Raw genomic sequence first — 18,781 nt, forward strand, 5'->3', positions numbered from 1 at the left:
TGGAATGAAAACATCCTGGTGACAAATGTTAAACTCTGGACTATGATGGCTAAATGACTAATCATGACGCCCTGATGTTTACACAATGTGTAAATAGATTTGTAAATAAATACCATGCTGATATATTTTTTTGCCTCTTAAACAAAGATAGACATGGTATTAGGCATTAATAAAAAAATTACATTTCAATAAAGTCATAAGTTTTATTGTTTGTTTTTTCACTCTCTCACACACACATCTAATTCTGAGCTTTCACACCAACAATAACGTCTTTGAATATTTGTGCTTGCTGTTTATATCCATATTCATAGAGTTTAAGCCTGGAAAAAGGTTTTAAATCTTCAGGTCATTCCAGTCTTACACTTTGCTTTCAACTGGGCAGGAGCTTAATACCCTGAATGAGAACTGTTTAACAACTGTTTAGTAACTCCAGGTCCTTCATTTGGCAACGTAATTCAGCCTTAGTTTGTCAAATACAGAGAAAACAAATTAATAAGCATTAAAGTACGGTTTATGGGTTGGGTTTCTGCAATGTTATCAACGTGTAAAAGCTCATCTTCAGAACCAATCTCTGCTCAAAATGGTGATCTGCACCAAGTAATCTACTTTCAGCAGTTATCACCGGTTATTGCACCGTAAACTGCAGAAAATACGTGCAGAGTTGCTCTGTCTGCCTTTACTACCGTCGGCTCCTATGGCGGAGGGATAGTTCAGTTGGATACACTCAGTGTCTAGTGAAGGCGGCTCTCTTAATAACCGCTGTTTCGTCACTTATTTTAGAGCCCAAATAAGCGATTTCACTTTCAGAAACGTGCCCAAAAAAATGCAACCCGTGACTCATGAAATTTACAAGCGCTTTTAGAAAAAAGAAGCCCAAAGTCGCATGAAATGAACAGTCTGTGCAACAGTGAGCGCGGGTCTGTTTTGCTACAGTTCTCTAGCTCTTGAAACTACGGAAAGTGCCGAGGGTAAAAGAAACACAGTGCGGAGAGCGCGGTGGGAAAAAACATTAGGGAACGGCTGTGTGTGTTTTGACGCGCGACTAACGGCGACAAAAAAAATGTCGGCGTTATGGTCTAACGCGTTAAAACTGACACCCCTAATTTATATATATTTTTAAATTCATACCAGAGGGGGGGAGGAAAGTATCCCCCCCAGGGATAAAACATGAATGACCAGAGGGGGGGACGTCACAAGCAGAGGGGGGTTAAATGTATGTATGGATATATATGTATATAGCTATAGATAAATATATGTATATATAGATAGATTTATAGATATAAATATAGACATGTAGATATATACAGGTATATGTAGATGTAGATATAAATAAAGTAATTATCACATTGATAGGGCCCATGCTACATACTCCGGTACAGTAGGTGGCGGTATGCACCTAAAAGCTAAGGTTGCAATCTGCCAGAAAACAAAAAGAAGAAGAAGAAAACGCCTTCTTCTTCCTTGGTCCTTGATCTGAAGTGATCTTGTTTGTAAACCAACTGTTTGTAAGGAACCTTAAAGGGTTTTGGCTGTGAGCATTTTGTGAGCAACCAGGGGTCCGTTCCTCGTACGTCGCTAACTCAGTTAGCAGGATTTCATTGTTGACGATTTGGCATGATCTTGGATCGTTTGGTTCTTCGAAAGACATCCTGCACTTGTTGTCATAGCAACAAGTGCGCCAGCTTGAGCCTGCTCCAGAGCAGGCTTATTTCATGTAAACAAGATTAGATCACGGCTGTATAAGCGGAGTAGATAGGAAAGTCTGCCGTAGCCATGTCCATTTTTACGACTGCAACCTGTTGCGGAAGGTGCAAGAATAATTTTTCGAATAGTTTTTCGAATTAATCACGTATTGCGCAATAGACAGGATCCTTTAGCGCAGCGTGACAAAGTAGAGATTTTTCTTGGTGGCTGTTATAAACAGACACACACATCATTTAACAGTGGCTTTTAAAGAGGAAAAAGTGGTGTTGGAGCCATAAATCTAAAATTTTAAGTTATTTGTATGATGGTTTGCTTTTTATTTTTATCATATTCTGTAAGAAGATTTGTTCGGGCCATTTTATTGTGAAGTTTAGTTTACTTTGAAAGGCTTGCTTCCTGTCGAGCGTATATTGTATTAGAAAAAACTATGGTTGGATTATCTAGACATGGAGCAATACAGTTTTACCGTGTAAACTGTGGATGACTTGGAAAAGGAAGATTTTCATTTTTTATGGATAAAGATTGTTTTTTTTTTGTTAAAATTCCCAGTTTGCACGTGTCCTTTACTTCCCGTGTCTAAGGAAAGACACTGAAATTTGGATCTCTTGATATAACAAGTATAATAATTAAAGGCTACCATTTTGTAGAATATTCTTGTATTTCACTTTTACTTGTCCCCATGTTCTAGTGGGTCCTGTGGAGGCTCTGACATAAAAGAACAAAGTAAATATGAGATTATTAAAATGCAAAAATGAATACTGTAGAAAGTGATAGAAACATCTACCATGGACAGTATTTACACATTAATTTGTCTGCTGCTTTTTGCCAGCCCTCTCTCCTGGCTTTAACAGATTTTTAGGTGTTTTAATGACTCAAATTCAGCATAACCTTCCATTAAAAGCTCTTGTTCTGCCTGTGAGAAAAACTGTGGGCGTTCTTTGTTCATGCTGAACAGCCAATAGCAGCGCTGCTGATCAATGTTTCTACTATCGATACATTTCCCCTTTTAAACAAACGCAGTTGTCTCAGATAACTCAATCCAGCCATACTAATCATAAACAACAGGTGTGTTAGAAGAACCCAATTAGCCGGATCATGATTAGCCGGATGAAATCATCTTGGATGTCTCATTTGATCTTGGATGTTTTAAGCAACGTACGAAGAACGGACCCCAAATGTCTAACTAAAGTTTGTTTTTTCTTTTCACAGTGGAAGCTGGTAGGGGTTCTCTGCCTTTTGGTTTAACTGTTTTCTCCTGTTTTGTGGATAGCCAGGAAGTTTAGGTTTTGTACTTTTCTGTTCTCCCCTATCAAGTGTTTTATTTTTATTTTATAATTAAAGGGGGGGGGGGGGTTGTTTGTTGTTTTAGCCTTGGAGACCCTGAAGCTTAAAGCTTCCCTGTGTTGCACTTCTGTAATTAAAGTTCTACCTACATTATAAATAAACTCTTTTTTACTGACATCTACTGACTAGGATTACTGATTGTTTTGTGTTACACCCAGTGCCAGAATTTCCCTTTCGCTGTCTTGGGAAGGGGTCGTAACAGAGTCTGGAGGTATTCATGCTGTCAGTCTGGGACCAAATGTCAGAGTTCCTCTGGGATTCAGCTTCTCTGCTTCTTGACTCTGAGCTCTTTAGTTGTCGACTTAAATCTGTTGAACTGTGGATCCTAAACACCTTTACTGAAGCGTCTCTGTGGCTTGGTTCCCATTTAATGCCACGCTGAGCTGAACATCTTTCCCAATCATTCTTTACACATTAGTTATAGTAATGGTCTGAATGTTTGCCTGTCACATATATTTCAGTATTGCATTTTGGTTGAGGCCCTCAGAGTTTGTTATGCTGCAGCTCACAGAGCCACACCTCAGAGAAAAGCTATCTAGGCCAAGATGTGTTCGTCATTTCTGGAGTGCTGCCAGCAAGGTAAAAGGTAAAGGTGTGGCAGAGGTGTGAGTCACACATTTTATCTAAAGCTGGAGTGCTGCCAGCACCCTAGAGAGACAGCCTATTATGATTCCTGTAGACAAGAGATCTATCAATCATTGTTAATCAGAAAAACAGCACTGGTGTATTTTTCCTATTTTTAAATTGATTATTTTCTCTATACCAGCGGTCTGGTTTTCATGAATATGAAACTTTGTTTACCAGCTTTTGATTCCTTTGATAAACCTGAAAATATTCATAAAATTTGTGATTCTGTAACAAATCAGAGTAACTAAGTAACTTAATGTTTATTTATATAGAACCTTTCACAGACTAGAGAGGGTCACAAAATGCTTCACAAAAAATACACAAAGAACACAATACACATAGAGATAAAGAAACACATAAAATACACAATACATATAGAATTACTATCTCAGTGGTATAAATTAAGCAGAAATTATCTTGGTGGTCATACAACCCTCTGACTGCTGCAGACAGAAAGCTTGTGGAAACAAAGAGTGTCTTTAGTTTGTTCTTAAAAGCATCAACAGATTAAATCAGACATAAAGCGAGCAGTAGATCATTCCAGAGCCTCGGCACAACGTTCTTTAAGGAACGTTCTCCTCTGGACTTAAAACAGGAGCGAGGACCCATGAGAGGGTTCTGAACCAACAACCCCAGCCTCTGAGCGGGAGTATAGAGACATAACAGGTCTCTGATGTAGGAGGGAGCCTGACCATGAAAAGATCTGAAATTCACAACAAGATCTGGTAATTGATACAAAGAGAAACTGGAAGCCAGTGAAGAGATTTTAGAAGGAGAGAAACATGAGCCCTGCTGTTGGTGTGGGTCAGTAATCTAGCTGCAGAACTTTGGACCTGTTGCAGACACTTCCTTTTAGTTTAGACAAGAAAATAAACTGTTGCAGTGATCTAAACAACGAGATACAAACAGACTGATAATCAGCTGATGCTAAGGAAAGAAGCAGCAATGTCAGAACTTCAAACAAAACAAGCTGCCGAAACAATTCAACTGGTTGAACAACTTACTGCCCCCTAGTGGACAGAGCAGGTTAAATCACAGTGGTGGAGCATTTCCTGCAGCAGCTTCTCCCTCAGACTCTGACCTCAGAAACCTCCTGATGATGGAGACAGGTTCTGCTCCTTTACCAACATGTGGTGCAGATTCTGATTTGGACCTTGATAGGTCAGAATCTACCAGAATAATTTCCAGACTCTTTTTATTTTCCCATATTTCCAGTAATTCCTCTAAAGCAGCAGAGTTCTCCTTCTGGTCCAGTTTCTCCAACAATAGCAGCAGGACTTTGTTCAATCTCTCAGCAGAGAGAATCCAGCTGCTAGATCCTCACTAAATCTGACCTCAGACCAGTTCTCCCATCACAGCTGGTATTGGAGCGCCACCTGGTGGTGAATCTAGGAACTGAGCGCATCTCCAGCTGAAGGTCTGATCCTGGAACATGAGGAACATCTGGCTGATTGGATCAGTTCACTTTGATTTGTTCTGTTCTGATGTTTTCCCTCCAGAACCACATCAGAACCTCTTCATTTATGTATTGAATGGTGAACAAGCAGCAGTGATGAAGAGGATGAAGAGGAGGAGCTGCTGCTCCAGAAACAGCAGAAATGTTGGATTAGTTAAATATCTGGGCTTTGTGGAGCCCGTTCTCCTGTTCAGGCTCTTTTCTGGGAGGTTTTGCTACTTTATACAGTTTAGGTTATTAAATATTGTCACATTATTAATTCTGTTTTTATTTTTAATCACAGTTTTTTCTATACCAGCATTAGCAACCTAGCTTTATAATTATAACATCAGTATGTGGTGCCTTTACCAGACAACCTGGATTATCCAGAATATCACCCATATCATGCCAGCACCTCCTCTGAGCTTCATTAAAAGGGTCAAAAGCTGAAATCAACCATTTCTTTCTGCTTCTGACATAAATGTAATATAAGAGAAAAAATCTGAGCAAATACTTCAGTAAATATTTATTACTTCATCTCTTTTTAACTTTTTTCCAACACTGATATTAGAAATTTAAATATTTTCCAGCTGTGCTGAGATTTCTACAGACTATTTTAATATTAGCAGAAATATTAGCTTTGAAACACCTCCTGCATGTTTTATCAGTCCAGCTGCTGCAGATGTTACAGTCAGAGACACAATATTAGCAGATCAAGCAGTTCTCAGGGTCCAAACTCCACCAGGGATCATTTAACAGAGAAGATCCTGTAATTATTTCACCTTCAACTGAAATCACCAGAGATGCTGAGTCGACATCTTGCAGAACCAGATCCAGAACCATCATCAGTGTGAACATCACACAGATACAGACCAGAGTCTTCAGTCCTCAGTCTGGACTCATGGAGTCTGATTCGTCGTTTTTCATTATAAAAACATGTTTTTATTTTTTTATTCCACCAAAACAAGGTTTGTAAAGTTTTCGTTGCATTTCAACACTAGAGGGCGCAGTAGTAAAGGAGGATGATGGTTGAAGACCTGAGTGAAGTTGCCCCCCCCCCCACCCTCTTCAAATCAGACAAAATTGGTGTCAAACGTTTGTGCTGGTTTGTGCAGCAAAAATTTTCGTTTGTGCCGCTATCATTTTAAAGATACAAACAAATGTTTCTAGAGGTCAACAAAGGTCAACCAGCCCTGAAAATATTTGCTGCACAAACGTTTGACACCAATTTTGTCTGATTTGAAGAGAGTGGGGGGGGGGCAACTTCACTCAGGTGATGTGAAGCTCTGCTCCTTTAACATCGTTTCTGCTCTCACTGATAAAGACCAAGAAGATTAATCTGATTAAAAGTTCACATCATTGCCTGATGGTTTCAGGTAATATTTTTGATCATTTTCTTTCTGATTTGGAAATATATTACGTCTCTTGTTTGTTTTTGTAGAATGTAATTAATGTAAGTTTAAATGCTTGTATTATCAGTTGTTCTCCGTTCTGTTATCAAACATTTCAACAGTGAATAAAGATCCTGACTACATGTCTGTAAAGTATAGAGAAAACTAAAGATAAATGATTGATTCTTGTTCATTTTTCTCCAGATTATTATTTCATGCCTTCAGCATCAAACAGCAGAGTTAGAATAAAACGTCAGAAAAACTAGAAGCCTGTAGTTTATATGAGAGATTGGAGAAATGTGTCTGTTTTCTCTACAGTTTCTGTCTTTAAAAGCTGAACAGATCTGCCTCTAAAGCTACAAGAACACCCAGACAGACGTTTGCTTTCACTTTATTCATTTACAGACATTAAAGTTACATAAAGTGTCACTTAGGAGGAAAACATAAAGCTGAACACAGGACAGAAAACATGAAACATGAAGGAAACTGTGGAGGTTCCTCCATCTTTTTCTCAGTGTTAGTATTTATTTAAATGTCTTCACACAATATAGTTTTTGCCCCTCTGTGGTGTTAGGTTGTCTTGTTTGATACTTGTGTTGTAGTCAAGATATGTTGGTTTGAATTAGTTATTTATGTTGATGCGTTGTTGTCTTTGTCTCATCTCCCTCCCCTCCTCGTTTGTGTAGGCTAGCCTTTGTGTATAAATTCCCCTGTGTGTTCATTGTGGTAGGTCAGTTTTTTTCTTGAGATTTGATGTTCGAAGTCTTCTGTGAACAATTTTGGGAAAAATAAATAGAAAATACTTTTTTATATATGCCTTTGTCCTTGTGCCTTACTGGTCGGACCTTCACAGAAACCTTTGCAGATCAGAAATAAATCTTTGAATGTGCAGTTTTTATTTTTATAGACTAAAAGAATAAACCCACATAAAACCCCCAAAACACCCTTTGACCCAAACCCACTAACAGCTGTCCCTTTAAAGCTCAAATCACCACAAAATCAAATTTAAATTTCACAGAACATCTGGACATAATTAATGAAGAACCAGGACTTTTACAGCATTAATATACATGAATGATCAATATATCTGACATGTAACCATTACGACGATTTTAGACTAAACATGTTTCTAAAGGTCAGATTCTGTCGGCCATCTTTGTTTTAATGGACCGTTGTTATTATTGGTCTAAATTAGCAGAACTTTAATTCAGCTCTTTGGTTCTACTGACACATGATTTAATACATCAGAAAAATAAACTCCTGCTCCTGGGCTGAGGCTGCTTTTCTCCAGACGTCTTTACCTACTTCAGTCTCAACAACGTTCACAGATATTCAATAGTAACTATAACTGGATTAACAACAGAGAGGCTCTCCCATCTATAAGGGCTCATTATTTAGCAGCTGGATTAAGACCTCCAGGATATTGGTGAGGTTCTCCCTGTGAGGCTTAGTGGAAAACTATGGAGTTATCTCCAGCAGATTCAGCAGTACAACCACTGCTAGATGTGTGGGGGTGGAGACCAGAACCTTACAGACAGAGAGCCAAGGGGGGAACTTCTCCCTGAAGGCAGAGCTTGTTAAAACCTGAAGCCCAAAAGCAGAGAAACCTGCTTAGACGGCTGGAGTTTGACCCTGAGTTCATCCCAGCATCACAAGGTCACAGGTTCACACAGCAGGGATATTATGCTACCACTGCTGGATGCTAAATTGATAAAAATGGGAACTTAACAGCTTTGATCATTAAATTAGGAGGAGAAGATTTTTAGCTTTGTGATTATTTTTGTGAAAAGTTGACAGATTTTCCACCAGCATTGACCATGTGACACGCATTTCACTAACTTCACATTCTCACACGCAGCACATGGCATTTGTCACGCATAAAAATAACAAAGCCCATCTGGGCTGCCAATGATCCATTCACAGCTGTCTAAACATGCTTTCTGCGGAGCTGTTTCAGCTTCTTTCATAACTTGTGGCCATCAGTAATTCCTGCTGCATTTCGTGTTAACAGGGGAGCAGTAGAGTGGTTAAGACCACAATTATTTGGTCTTAACCACTGGTGAACCAGTGGTGAAAGTAAGGCAGTACGATCCGGTACTGCGTAGCAGGAAGCAAAGGGGGGAGAGCGGCTGCCAGATGAATCCTTCATTCAGAACCAGTCACGGCTGCACGCTGGATCAGAAAACAGTTCTGCTAACCGGATGCAGTCTAAAACACCTTTTAGTCTGTTTCTAAGTTTTGTTTATTATTAATTGCTCATTTTTAACCACATGCGGTGTATTTCTGTGCCTTACCCTTCTTACTGTTCCTCTCCCCTCAACTTCCCTCAGCCCCAGGGGATTTTATCAGCAGCCAGCGTGCATTTCATGAACCAGTACATTAGCTGTCCTCAGCAAAATCTCCCAATAACAGTCAAAGGAGAGTTAGTAGCTGTGTTTCATGCTATGTTGTTTAACTACACAGAACCAGGAGTACTTTGGTGGGCGTGCTGCATTGCCTTGTGCTTGAATGTAGGTACGCAAAATTAACTTACGTGTAATTTAGGTGTGCACTTTAAGGGTCATTTTAAGGAACTTGTGACATGTGGGTCTGGTGCTTAACTTCAGTTCCAGTCTGGTTTGTATGAAATTCCCCCTCTCTTTGGTTGACATGTGGGGTACACTGCTGTAGCTGTGTTTTTCTTTTCGTTCACAAGGCAAGTACAAAACAAAAAAACAGTAGAATGACTCAGAATGAGTGACTACGTCCCTCCCTCTCTCTATATAAAGCTCAGAGCATTAAGTAAAGAGAGAGTAATTGGGCTGAAGGAAAAGAATAGTATGTTATATCTGCTGTGTTAAACTGTTTTATCTGTTAGTTGTTTAATGTTCATCTGACAGCTGACAGGGGGGCATGAATAGTTTATCTATCCATATTTATACAGATATAGAGTAAACTTGGTGTGTCATAAATACAGTCTACAAATTTAAAATATTTTGTTCTGAATTAGAAACAGAGATGACAAAAGTAAACCTTTTATTAACCGTGGAACTGCTGTGGAACAGAAAAGATGGTTAACACATAGAGAAGAGGAAAGTAAACAGTAAAAACATTGTGATGTATGTCTAGTACAGGAATGCTGAAATAGTCTGACTTCTTTTTAAACTAAATGATTGAATAAATAAATGCAGCAGCAGAGAGCCTGACCCTCCAGTGGAAGACTGAAGGTTGCTCCTTGGCCTCCACAGATAATAGTGTCAGTGAGGATGGAGGAGCAGATGCCTGCTCACCAAGCAGAATGGATCAGAGACCATCAGCAGCTTCATTTACACAATCTGCTTTCTGCTCTGTTCTTCTTCTCTGTCCTGCAGTTCAGAAAAACATCACAGCTGAACCTGGAAAGAACGTCTCTCTGCCATGTCAAGTCCCCAACAAGAAACCTGCTGTCTTTGTAAAGTGGACCCGACCTGATCTAGAGCCAGAATATGTCCTCCTGTTCAGAGATGATCAGCTGGATCCAGAACTCCAGCATCCATCTTATCAGAACCGGGTGGACCTGCAGGACAGACAGATGAAGGATGGAGACATGTCTTTGGTTCTGGAGAACGTGACGACTAACGACAGAGGAACATACGAGTGTCGAGTTTTTCAGAGGGAAGCAAACCGAAGGAAGAGACACACTTTGACCTCTGACCCTATCACTGTCATCTTCCTGGATGTAGCTCCTCCTCCAGGTGAGCTGTCAGTGCGTCTCTTTGTCTTTAGAGTTTCCAGCAGCTCCTTGGAGTTTTTCAGCTCTAAATGTAAGAAAAAAATCGAATTAAAATGTCTAAAATAAACATAGAAGTAACAATGAGAGTTCTGCACTGTGTTCTGTGTCTGATCTAAGGGGGGAAAGTCCCTTCATGCCTGAATGTGGTTCTGGTTCTGCAGTGAAGGTGTCAGATCAGATGTTTGTGTTTCCTAAAGATGTTGTAGATGAGAGTCTGGAGAAAGCAGCTGGTCTGGATGCAGAAAATGATGTGTCAGCAGTTTAGAGAGCAAATGGATCCTGTTGGGTTCTGGAGCTCTACTCACACCTGATTCTGTTTTGCAGAGAACATGGAGGGACGCACCGAGGATGGAAGCAGTCATCGAAATGCTGGACTGATGGCTGTAGCTGGACTGATTATCACACTAGCTGTTGGATTTGGTGTCATTAAAAAGTATCGCTCCATTTTAATGGAGTAGGTTTTCATATTTAGGCATAAGAAAAAAAAGATTCAAGTATTGTATAAACCTGCATTGTGTTTGGGAAACATCATCTGAACTCTCGAAGGATGTTTAGAGTAATTTTTTTAACTTCTGCTTTAAGAATTAAAAACTTTAAAACTTTTAACATCTGCGGTTTTTGGCATGGCAAACCTTTTCTACTTTAACTCGTTCCAGTTTATTAATTGTTTTTTGTTCTGGTCTCAGTCCAGAGACTCTGACAGGTTTTTATTTCCTGGTCGGTTCTGGTCCTCAGCAGAGTTACATCTCAGTTTCTGCTGCACGATGCGTTCATGGACACATCTGGACTGTAGGACACCACAGAACTGAGTTCAGTAGATCTAAAGAGGTTTAGATTTTAAATGGACCAACATGGAAGACTAAAGACTCCAGAACCGAGCCCACAGACAGCTATAGTTCTGATAACGGGTGGATTTGTCTGCAGTTTTGTGTCTCATCATCTCCAGGAGCTAAAGCTCTTAATAAAACGTGTTTCTGTATCAATCAGCTGTCTCTCCAGGTTGATCTTTATGAATGAAGCTACACCAGAATGTGTAGTTATGACTCAATCTGCTCTGATTTGGGCTTTTTGATCCATGAGAGCAGGAAGGAGGAGCTGTTGGTCTCCTAAAGTTTCTGATAAATCCTGAAGGGTTCAGATCAGAAGTTTCTCTGCTGGGAGGATCTGATGGTCCTGAGGTCCACAGATGGCTCTAAGACCAGAGGTGTCTGAACCTCAGTGTCATTACATTCAGGTTTTGAATCTTAGGATTGATTTATCTGCAGACATGCAGGAACAGGATCAGGAGATGATAGCACATGGTTCTATTTACAACCCAATGCTGAAATAAACCTGTTTAACCATGTCTAAGCAGTTTTATGTCTCACTTTTCCATCACAACCTTTAGTTAACGTCTTTATTTAAGCACCATAAAAGATCCTCTGTCCAGAATTTAATAACAATTTTTACTTTTCATGCATTAAGCTTTGATGATTTCAGGGTTTTCCAACATTTCTTACATGTTAAAAATACATTTAGTCAAACTTTGTGATGCAGCAGCATCAGAAAACATGAGAGGAGAAAATAATGTGAGAAACCATCAGACTTTGTTAAAAGTTTCCTCTGATTAATCTTCTTTTTCTTGGTCCCTAAAGGCCTTAGTGGGACACTTGACAGTCTTTGTTTTTCTCAAGTGTCTTCAGGTTTGTCTTGTCCTCTGTTGTGTCTACTTGAAGCAACTCTTTCAGTGTTTCAGTGAGAACAGAGCGACGTGTTGAATCACTTCCTGAAGAAAAAACAGATTCATAGACAGACGTTGATGCAGACGTTGACTTTAGTCTGAGAGCAGTCTGTTCAGGAATCAATAAACCAACCCTAGTCCAACATTCACAACCTGGCTGCTTTCAGAAATGAAACTTTGTAATCTTTTTATGCATTTATAAATAAACTGCATTCTACAATCCTCTCTTAACCCAGACCACCTTCCTCTGTCCTGGTGCAACAGACTGACACTGACATCATCAGCTCTACTGTTTATTCCAGCTTTTCCCAATTAATGAAACAGTAAACTATTAATTAAATTAATCACTCTTTAGGAACAACTACTGCTCTGACTTTGATATGGACAGTTCACACAGTTTGTTTTACACATTTCTAAACACAATAAACAATAATAAAAAAAAATGATAAAGACCTTAATGCCATATTATTTAAAATTCTACTGTCTTCATATTAAAGCTTCCATCAAGATCACATTTTCAGCTCTCGATTAAAATGTGAACAGAATGAAACAGATGAAGCGTACAGGCCACAGTAAAGGTAGCTTTTATTTTCTGGAAGTGTTTGCATACCGCCTTTATCCTTCTCTGTTTCTGGACAAAGACGTCTACGTTGGGAAAACATGCCAGAACCGGTTCAACAAACCTCCCTCCTGGCTTTGTTCCAGCTTGCTAGAAATAAACATGAAGACACGCCCCATGCAGTAGGAGCACAACTCAACTGTAGGTCACGTTTCACTGGATTGTTGCCTAGCAACAGAAAGGGGAAATTCAAAGCTCAGGCCATGTCACTAGCAGAGTTAAAACTACACAAAAGTGGATGTTCACACACCTAACTTAACTTAGTGTTGATGAGTCCTCTGGGCTTCTGACACTAAACTTAGTGAAGAATCCAGGAAGTCTGTTATTCAGCACATAAATTCATTACTTCTCTATTTACTTATTTTAGGGATAACACCCTCTGATACACGACCAGATTAACTTCCTCAGTCCTTGAGCAACAAACTCAAACTGATCAGTGGTTTCTCTTTCCTCTGTTTGATCAAAGAGCTCCACTGTTTATATTACAAAATAATGTGATATCTTTAAGTCAATATTGCTGAATTTAATGCTGTTTATGTGTGTTTTTGTACAGCACTTAGGTCTCTGTGTGTTTAAAGTGCTTTCTAAATAAAGTTGATGGGTTTTATAGGAGGATTAATACAAAGATGAAAACTCAGGTTGTTGTTTGCTTTCTGTTACAGTAGTTCTCTGCAGCTCAAACACTGAAATGGTGACAAAACATCATTTTAATAAATTTCCCAGCATTTTAAATTCATCAAATAATCTGAGGTGTTCTGGTAACTGACTGGGAGTCGTGCTGATTGTGGCAATCTCTTCAAAAAGGTCTCTGGTTGAAGAATCGTACCAAATCAGTCCTAAAATGTGTAAAATGAGTTTTTAATGAGGAGAAAAGCAGAAACAATGTTCAGGACCAGTCTGACTCTAAACTCTCACTCTGGGCTTTGCTCCAGATCTCCTGAGGAAAAACACCAAGCATCAACCCTGATCCTCTGGATTACAGGAACCAGACTTCATCGGCTTGTTGGCTTCCCAACATCTCTCTGCTTTTACTGAAGCAGCTGCTAGTTATTTATCACTTTACTGATCATTAATTAAAATTAAAACCTGTGTTGCTCTGAATGATCAGAACAGTTCTGACTGGAAGAGACTGAATGGAGACATTTATAGAGTGATGGTCTGAAGCTGCTGTGGTCTGGATCAAATCAATTCACTTTATCTATAGAACATCAGTTACCAACATGTCATCTGAAGGGACTTTACTAAAAAAGAAAAGATAAATAAAAGTGATTAAACTGTAAAACCCACAGAACAGTTTTACCTTCAGGGAAGCTGAACGGAGCAAAGAAAAGTCTGCAGAAACTGGACGGATTGAACTCTGAGCTTAAATCTTCTGATGGCTCCAGTTTCCAATGGGAGGCTTTTATTCAGCAGTTTAGAGCTGAAGGAAGGTCCAAATGGCTCCAGAGGAGGTTCTGGAGATGGAAATGAACTCTATGAAGTGATGGTGGCAGTCTGCTGCTCTAACATCTAGTCTTTCTAGATCTAAGCTGCAGCCTGATGTCTGCAGCATTTCAGAGCTGAACCTCTCCTCTGCAGACTTCTTTCGTCCTTTGGTTCAGTTGATGCAGAACAACAGAAGCTTCAGCAAACTGTTCACACATCCACACCAGATCATCTCCATCCTGGTCCACTGATCACCACGTCTCCTGGTTCTGCTGTAGTTAGTCCAGCTTTTCTTCTCATCAGTGCTTCAATAAACATGTTTGTCTTCAAGCTTTTTCTCTCCAGGCTGCCTGATCAGGTGGAGACACTGATCCTGAACATCAGCAGCAGAGAACAGGTTCTAGATGTTCCCTCCTAGAACCACACGTCTGGGTAAATTTATCTGATATAATGAAGTCCAACATCAGGTTTTAACGACCAGAACTAGAATAATTTAGCCAACTTAAATAAAGATCTATAGTACGGTTCTTATTTAAATTAAGTGACCTGAGGTTCATGTTGTGGTTCAGAGGTTCATCTAACTGTAAAATCAGCTTTATTGTCTAAAATGTGTTTTTCAACAACTGAGCAGAACCCAACAGAACCAGTGTGTTTCTCTCTATGCAGGTTATCTGAGGAGGAGCAGCTCTCTCTGCTGTTTCACCATTAAATCACTATTTTCCTGCATTGTTTCCTCTGTTTAAACCGCAGGCTGTAAATGTTCTTTATGAGCTGAGAGACTAAATGAATTTGGGTCACAGCTGCTTCAGACTCTATTTCTCTGTCTCATGTAATGATCTCTGTTTTATTGGGTTTATTGAAGTCTGATTCTCATCTTTAGGGTCGTAGTTTGTCCTCATTTCATACGACCTGAAAGCTGCTTAGAAACCTCAGAAGACTTTTCTGCTTTGCCTTAAAGTTTGTTTTACTTTATCATATAAATAATAATCTCCTTTTGTACAACCAGGCATCACAGTAATGTTGCTCATGAGCTTTTTATTGTTTTGAGTCATTGGTGTTGCAGCTTTTAACCACAGCGTGATCTCTGAGGTTTCATAACTGAACCAAGTATCTTGACTGTTTCACACTGAATCTCCCATTAAGGTTTCAACTCACTTTTAATGTGTGCAGCTAAACCTGTAAACATCTTAAAATGACTTGAACAAATGTCAGTTTAATCTGAGCATTTCAGAGGCTTTTTATCTTTAAAGCTGCTGAGAAATCTGAGGTTCAGAGTTGATGAGAAATTTCTGCAAGAAGATATATTATTTTAAAAATGTTTTTATTTGCTGTTCTGTTGTTCAAACCTCCTGGACAGAGAAATATTAACGTCTGACAAAGAAGACCTGAATAAGAGCTGAGGGAGCAATATTTCTACTCTGTGACATTATCAATATTTCTACTCTGTCACATTATCAATATTTCTTCTCTGTCACATTAGCAATATTTCTACTCTGTCACATTATCAATATTTCTACTCTGTCACATTATCAATATTTCTACTCTGTCACATTATCAATATTTCTAGCTGTAACAGGACAGAGAGCCGCCACCATCTGAGGATGATTAGCAGAGATCTGGTTGTTCACTTTGCTTTCAGACTCATTTCAGAGTCTAGTTCCATGAAAACTGCTGTTTCCTTAATGACCTTTTCTCCAGTTTGTTTATAGTCAGATCAAGCAAATTGCTAATAAGTTAGTAAATCCCTAAAGATATCCTTTATGAATTTGCATACTAAACTTTGTTTTTTTCTCAGATTAAGATAAACAGTTCAGATTTAACTTTTCAGACAGGCATTCTGAATCCACCACTGCATCTACTGAGCTCATCTGTGGTCCCATCATGGTCTGATTGTGAAACAAAGATGCAAGGGTGTAGGTTTGATTTGAACTTTGATAGGGACGCCTACAAACAAACCTTCCCTGGTCTGACGTCATTAATACTCTATACTGAATTAGAAAAAAGCAAAATTATACATTCAATTTTACATTTGACAGATACATTTATTGTATTTACTCTGCACTGGAAGTATAAGTGTAACTGATACTAACAGCATTTCAAATATTAAATTCAAACTTCAACAAATGTACTACAGGGTTGTAGTTGCTCTGTGTAGCCCATTTCATGTAATTTATCTTAACATTCTTAATACATTTCTTACATCATATATCAGAAGTGTAGATAACAGCTTCTCCACCAATATCTTCTCAGACAACTAATTATTTCCTTAACAATAGTGAGTTGTCAATGATTAAATGTGCAGTAAATATTAATACATAAGCAGCATGGAGGACCCAATACTTTACTTTGAGAAAGATTGGTCACACCAAAACTGAATTGTTACATGAGTGGTTTTCCATTTCATCATTGAAATGAGAACATATTAATATACGATTGGTGTATACTAGTGTAACTATTAAAGAACAGCAGATTAAACTTTAAGATATGTAAAAAAAAAAAAATATATTAAATATATTTTGCGACCACATCAACATATTAAATAATTGCTTACTTTTTTGCTGTACCAAATTACTCTTGTAATGATGTAATATTTCATGGGCTAAGCCCCTGATGATGAGAATGCTTTTGCTTCTGCTTTTGGTTTGTACTAATTTACTAATGGACAGTCTGGAAATCTATGTACAATAAAACCAATGTAACTAGTGTTCCTCTGTTTTATTTGTCTTTATCCTAATTCTAGAAGTATAAATAGTCAAATAAATAGCACTATTACTTTGTGGAACCCAAATCACAATATTATAATTACGCAAAGGTCTAAACAAGAATAGCAGTTGTTTAGGTGGCATTTAGTGTTCTTATACTGTATATTATGCAAAAGAAATTACACCTGCTATTCATACCTGAACTGCCTCGAAGGGTCGACAATCAATGAAAGCAACAATAATGAAATATTGGTAAAAGGGAAACCCGGGCCTCACCTTTTCTTTTTCAGATGGCTGGGGCTAAGAATCTGAATTTTTATGACCTACAGTCTTTGCTTTTCCATCTTTCCAGCAGTCTTCAGAACTCCTGCCTGGCACAGAATATTTAGTTTTATAAAGTACTCCAAAATATACTTAAGTATAGTAGTGAAGTATTTTTACTTCGTTACTATTCAACATTGACATTGAAAATGTGTCGGAGTAAAAGTATGCAGTTAAGTTCGGAAATATAGTGAAGTAAAAGTGAAGTTTATCAAAAATAATTATACTCGAGGAAAGTATAAAGTAGGCTACTCCAAAATATACTTAAGTACAGGGACCTGCAGAGGGGGGGGGGCGGAGGGGGCTTGAGCACCTGCCCCTTTGCTCCTTGGTGCCCAAAGTGCCCTTTTGTCGGTTTTTTTTTTTTTTTTTTTTTTTTTTTTTATGTGTGCGTGTTTGTTGGTGTGTGTGTGTGCATGGTGCATGTCCAAAAGAATAATAATAATAATAAAAATACATGATCCACATAACGTACCCTCACTCTGCCCTACTTTTTCTCTCGCAGCTCCCAGCTCCCAGCTCCGCTGCCTCACGCTGGCCAGTCTGTCCTGCCCTCAGTGGTCCTGCCCCTTTAAATCAGCAGCACACTTGACTGTGCTCTGTGCTGTTTAACTCCACTGTCATTGGTTATACTGCTTTAAATCCCGCCTTCCCTCTTTCTGATTGGCTGTTTTCTAGTCTGTCCGTCTGCGTGCTTGCTTGGAGCGGAGATTTCAGTTTTACAGTTATCATACAGGAATACTGTGGTTACCACAATTAATACTAGGCTACGGAACTAGTCCCAGTTAAGAAACTAATTATCTGCAGTAAAATAGGTGAAAGCTGCTGAGTGCAGTTCTGTAAAGAAGCAGGCGAGAGAGTTTTGATTTATGGAACTTGAGAAATGTAAGTAACCAACGTTAGCATCTCAAAATAGCATCTAATTCTGAAGTATAATGCATTTATCAACAGAAACCTAATCTGTTTTATAAAACTAAATATTTTGTGCCAGGCTGGAGTTCTGAAGCCGGCTGGAAAGATGGAAAAGCAAAGACTGTAGACTATTAAAAATTCTGATTCTTAGCCACAGCTGCCTGAAAAAGAAAAGGTGAGGGTTTCCCTTTTACCAATATTTCGTTGCTATTATTGTTTAATTTTTTTGTTGACCCTCTGATGCAGTTCAGGTATAAATAGCAGGTGATATTTCTTTTATATGATATACAACACAACAACACTATATGCTGCCTAAACAACTGCTATATTTTGTTTAGACTTTTACTTATTTATAATAGCGTAATTAGGATTTCACAAAATGATAGTGCTATTTATTTCACTATTTCTACTTCTAGAATTAGAATTACGACAAATACAACCGAGGAACACTATTTACATTGCTTTTATTGTACAAAGATTTCCACACTGTCTATTAGTAAATTAGTGCAAACCAGGGGCGGAGCTAGACATTCTTATCATCAGGGACTTAATCCATAAAATATTACTTCATTACGAGGGTAATTTGGTACACCAAAAAAGTAAAAAGTATTTAATCTGTTGATATGGTCGTAAAATTAATTTAATATAGGCCTTAACATATCTTAAAGTTTTATCTGCTGTTCTTTATTAGTCTTACTAGTATATACCAATAGTATATTGAGTGATGAAATGGACAACCACTCATGAAACAATTCAGTTTTGGTGTCACCAATCTTACTCAAAGTACAGTATTGGGTCCTCCATGCTCCTTATGTATTAAGATTTACTGC

At 38.5% G+C, this 18,781-nt stretch overlaps 2 protein-coding genes across 3 annotated transcripts in view; one reads left to right on the plus strand and one right to left on the minus strand.

The window, feature by feature from the left end:
* Positions 1-18,781, minus strand: part of LOC110368156 (ICOS ligand) — a 502,595-nt gene that overhangs the window by 374,380 nt on the left and 109,434 nt on the right. The gene's annotated exons all lie outside the window — the stretch shown is intronic.
* LOC118565830 overlaps positions 1-18,781 on the plus strand; it is a gene marked incomplete in the record, with an annotated part of 395,980 nt that overhangs the window by 272,001 nt on the left and 105,198 nt on the right. The window contains 1 exon segment of the mRNA XM_036146869.1: positions 9,852-10,214. Within this exon segment, the coding sequence (XP_036002762.1) occupies positions 9,852-10,214 (363 nt within the window).

This window comes from Fundulus heteroclitus, chromosome 14, assembly GCF_011125445.2.
Source record: "Fundulus heteroclitus isolate FHET01 chromosome 14, MU-UCD_Fhet_4.1, whole genome shotgun sequence".
NCBI lineage: Eukaryota > Metazoa > Chordata > Actinopteri > Cyprinodontiformes > Fundulidae > Fundulus > Fundulus heteroclitus.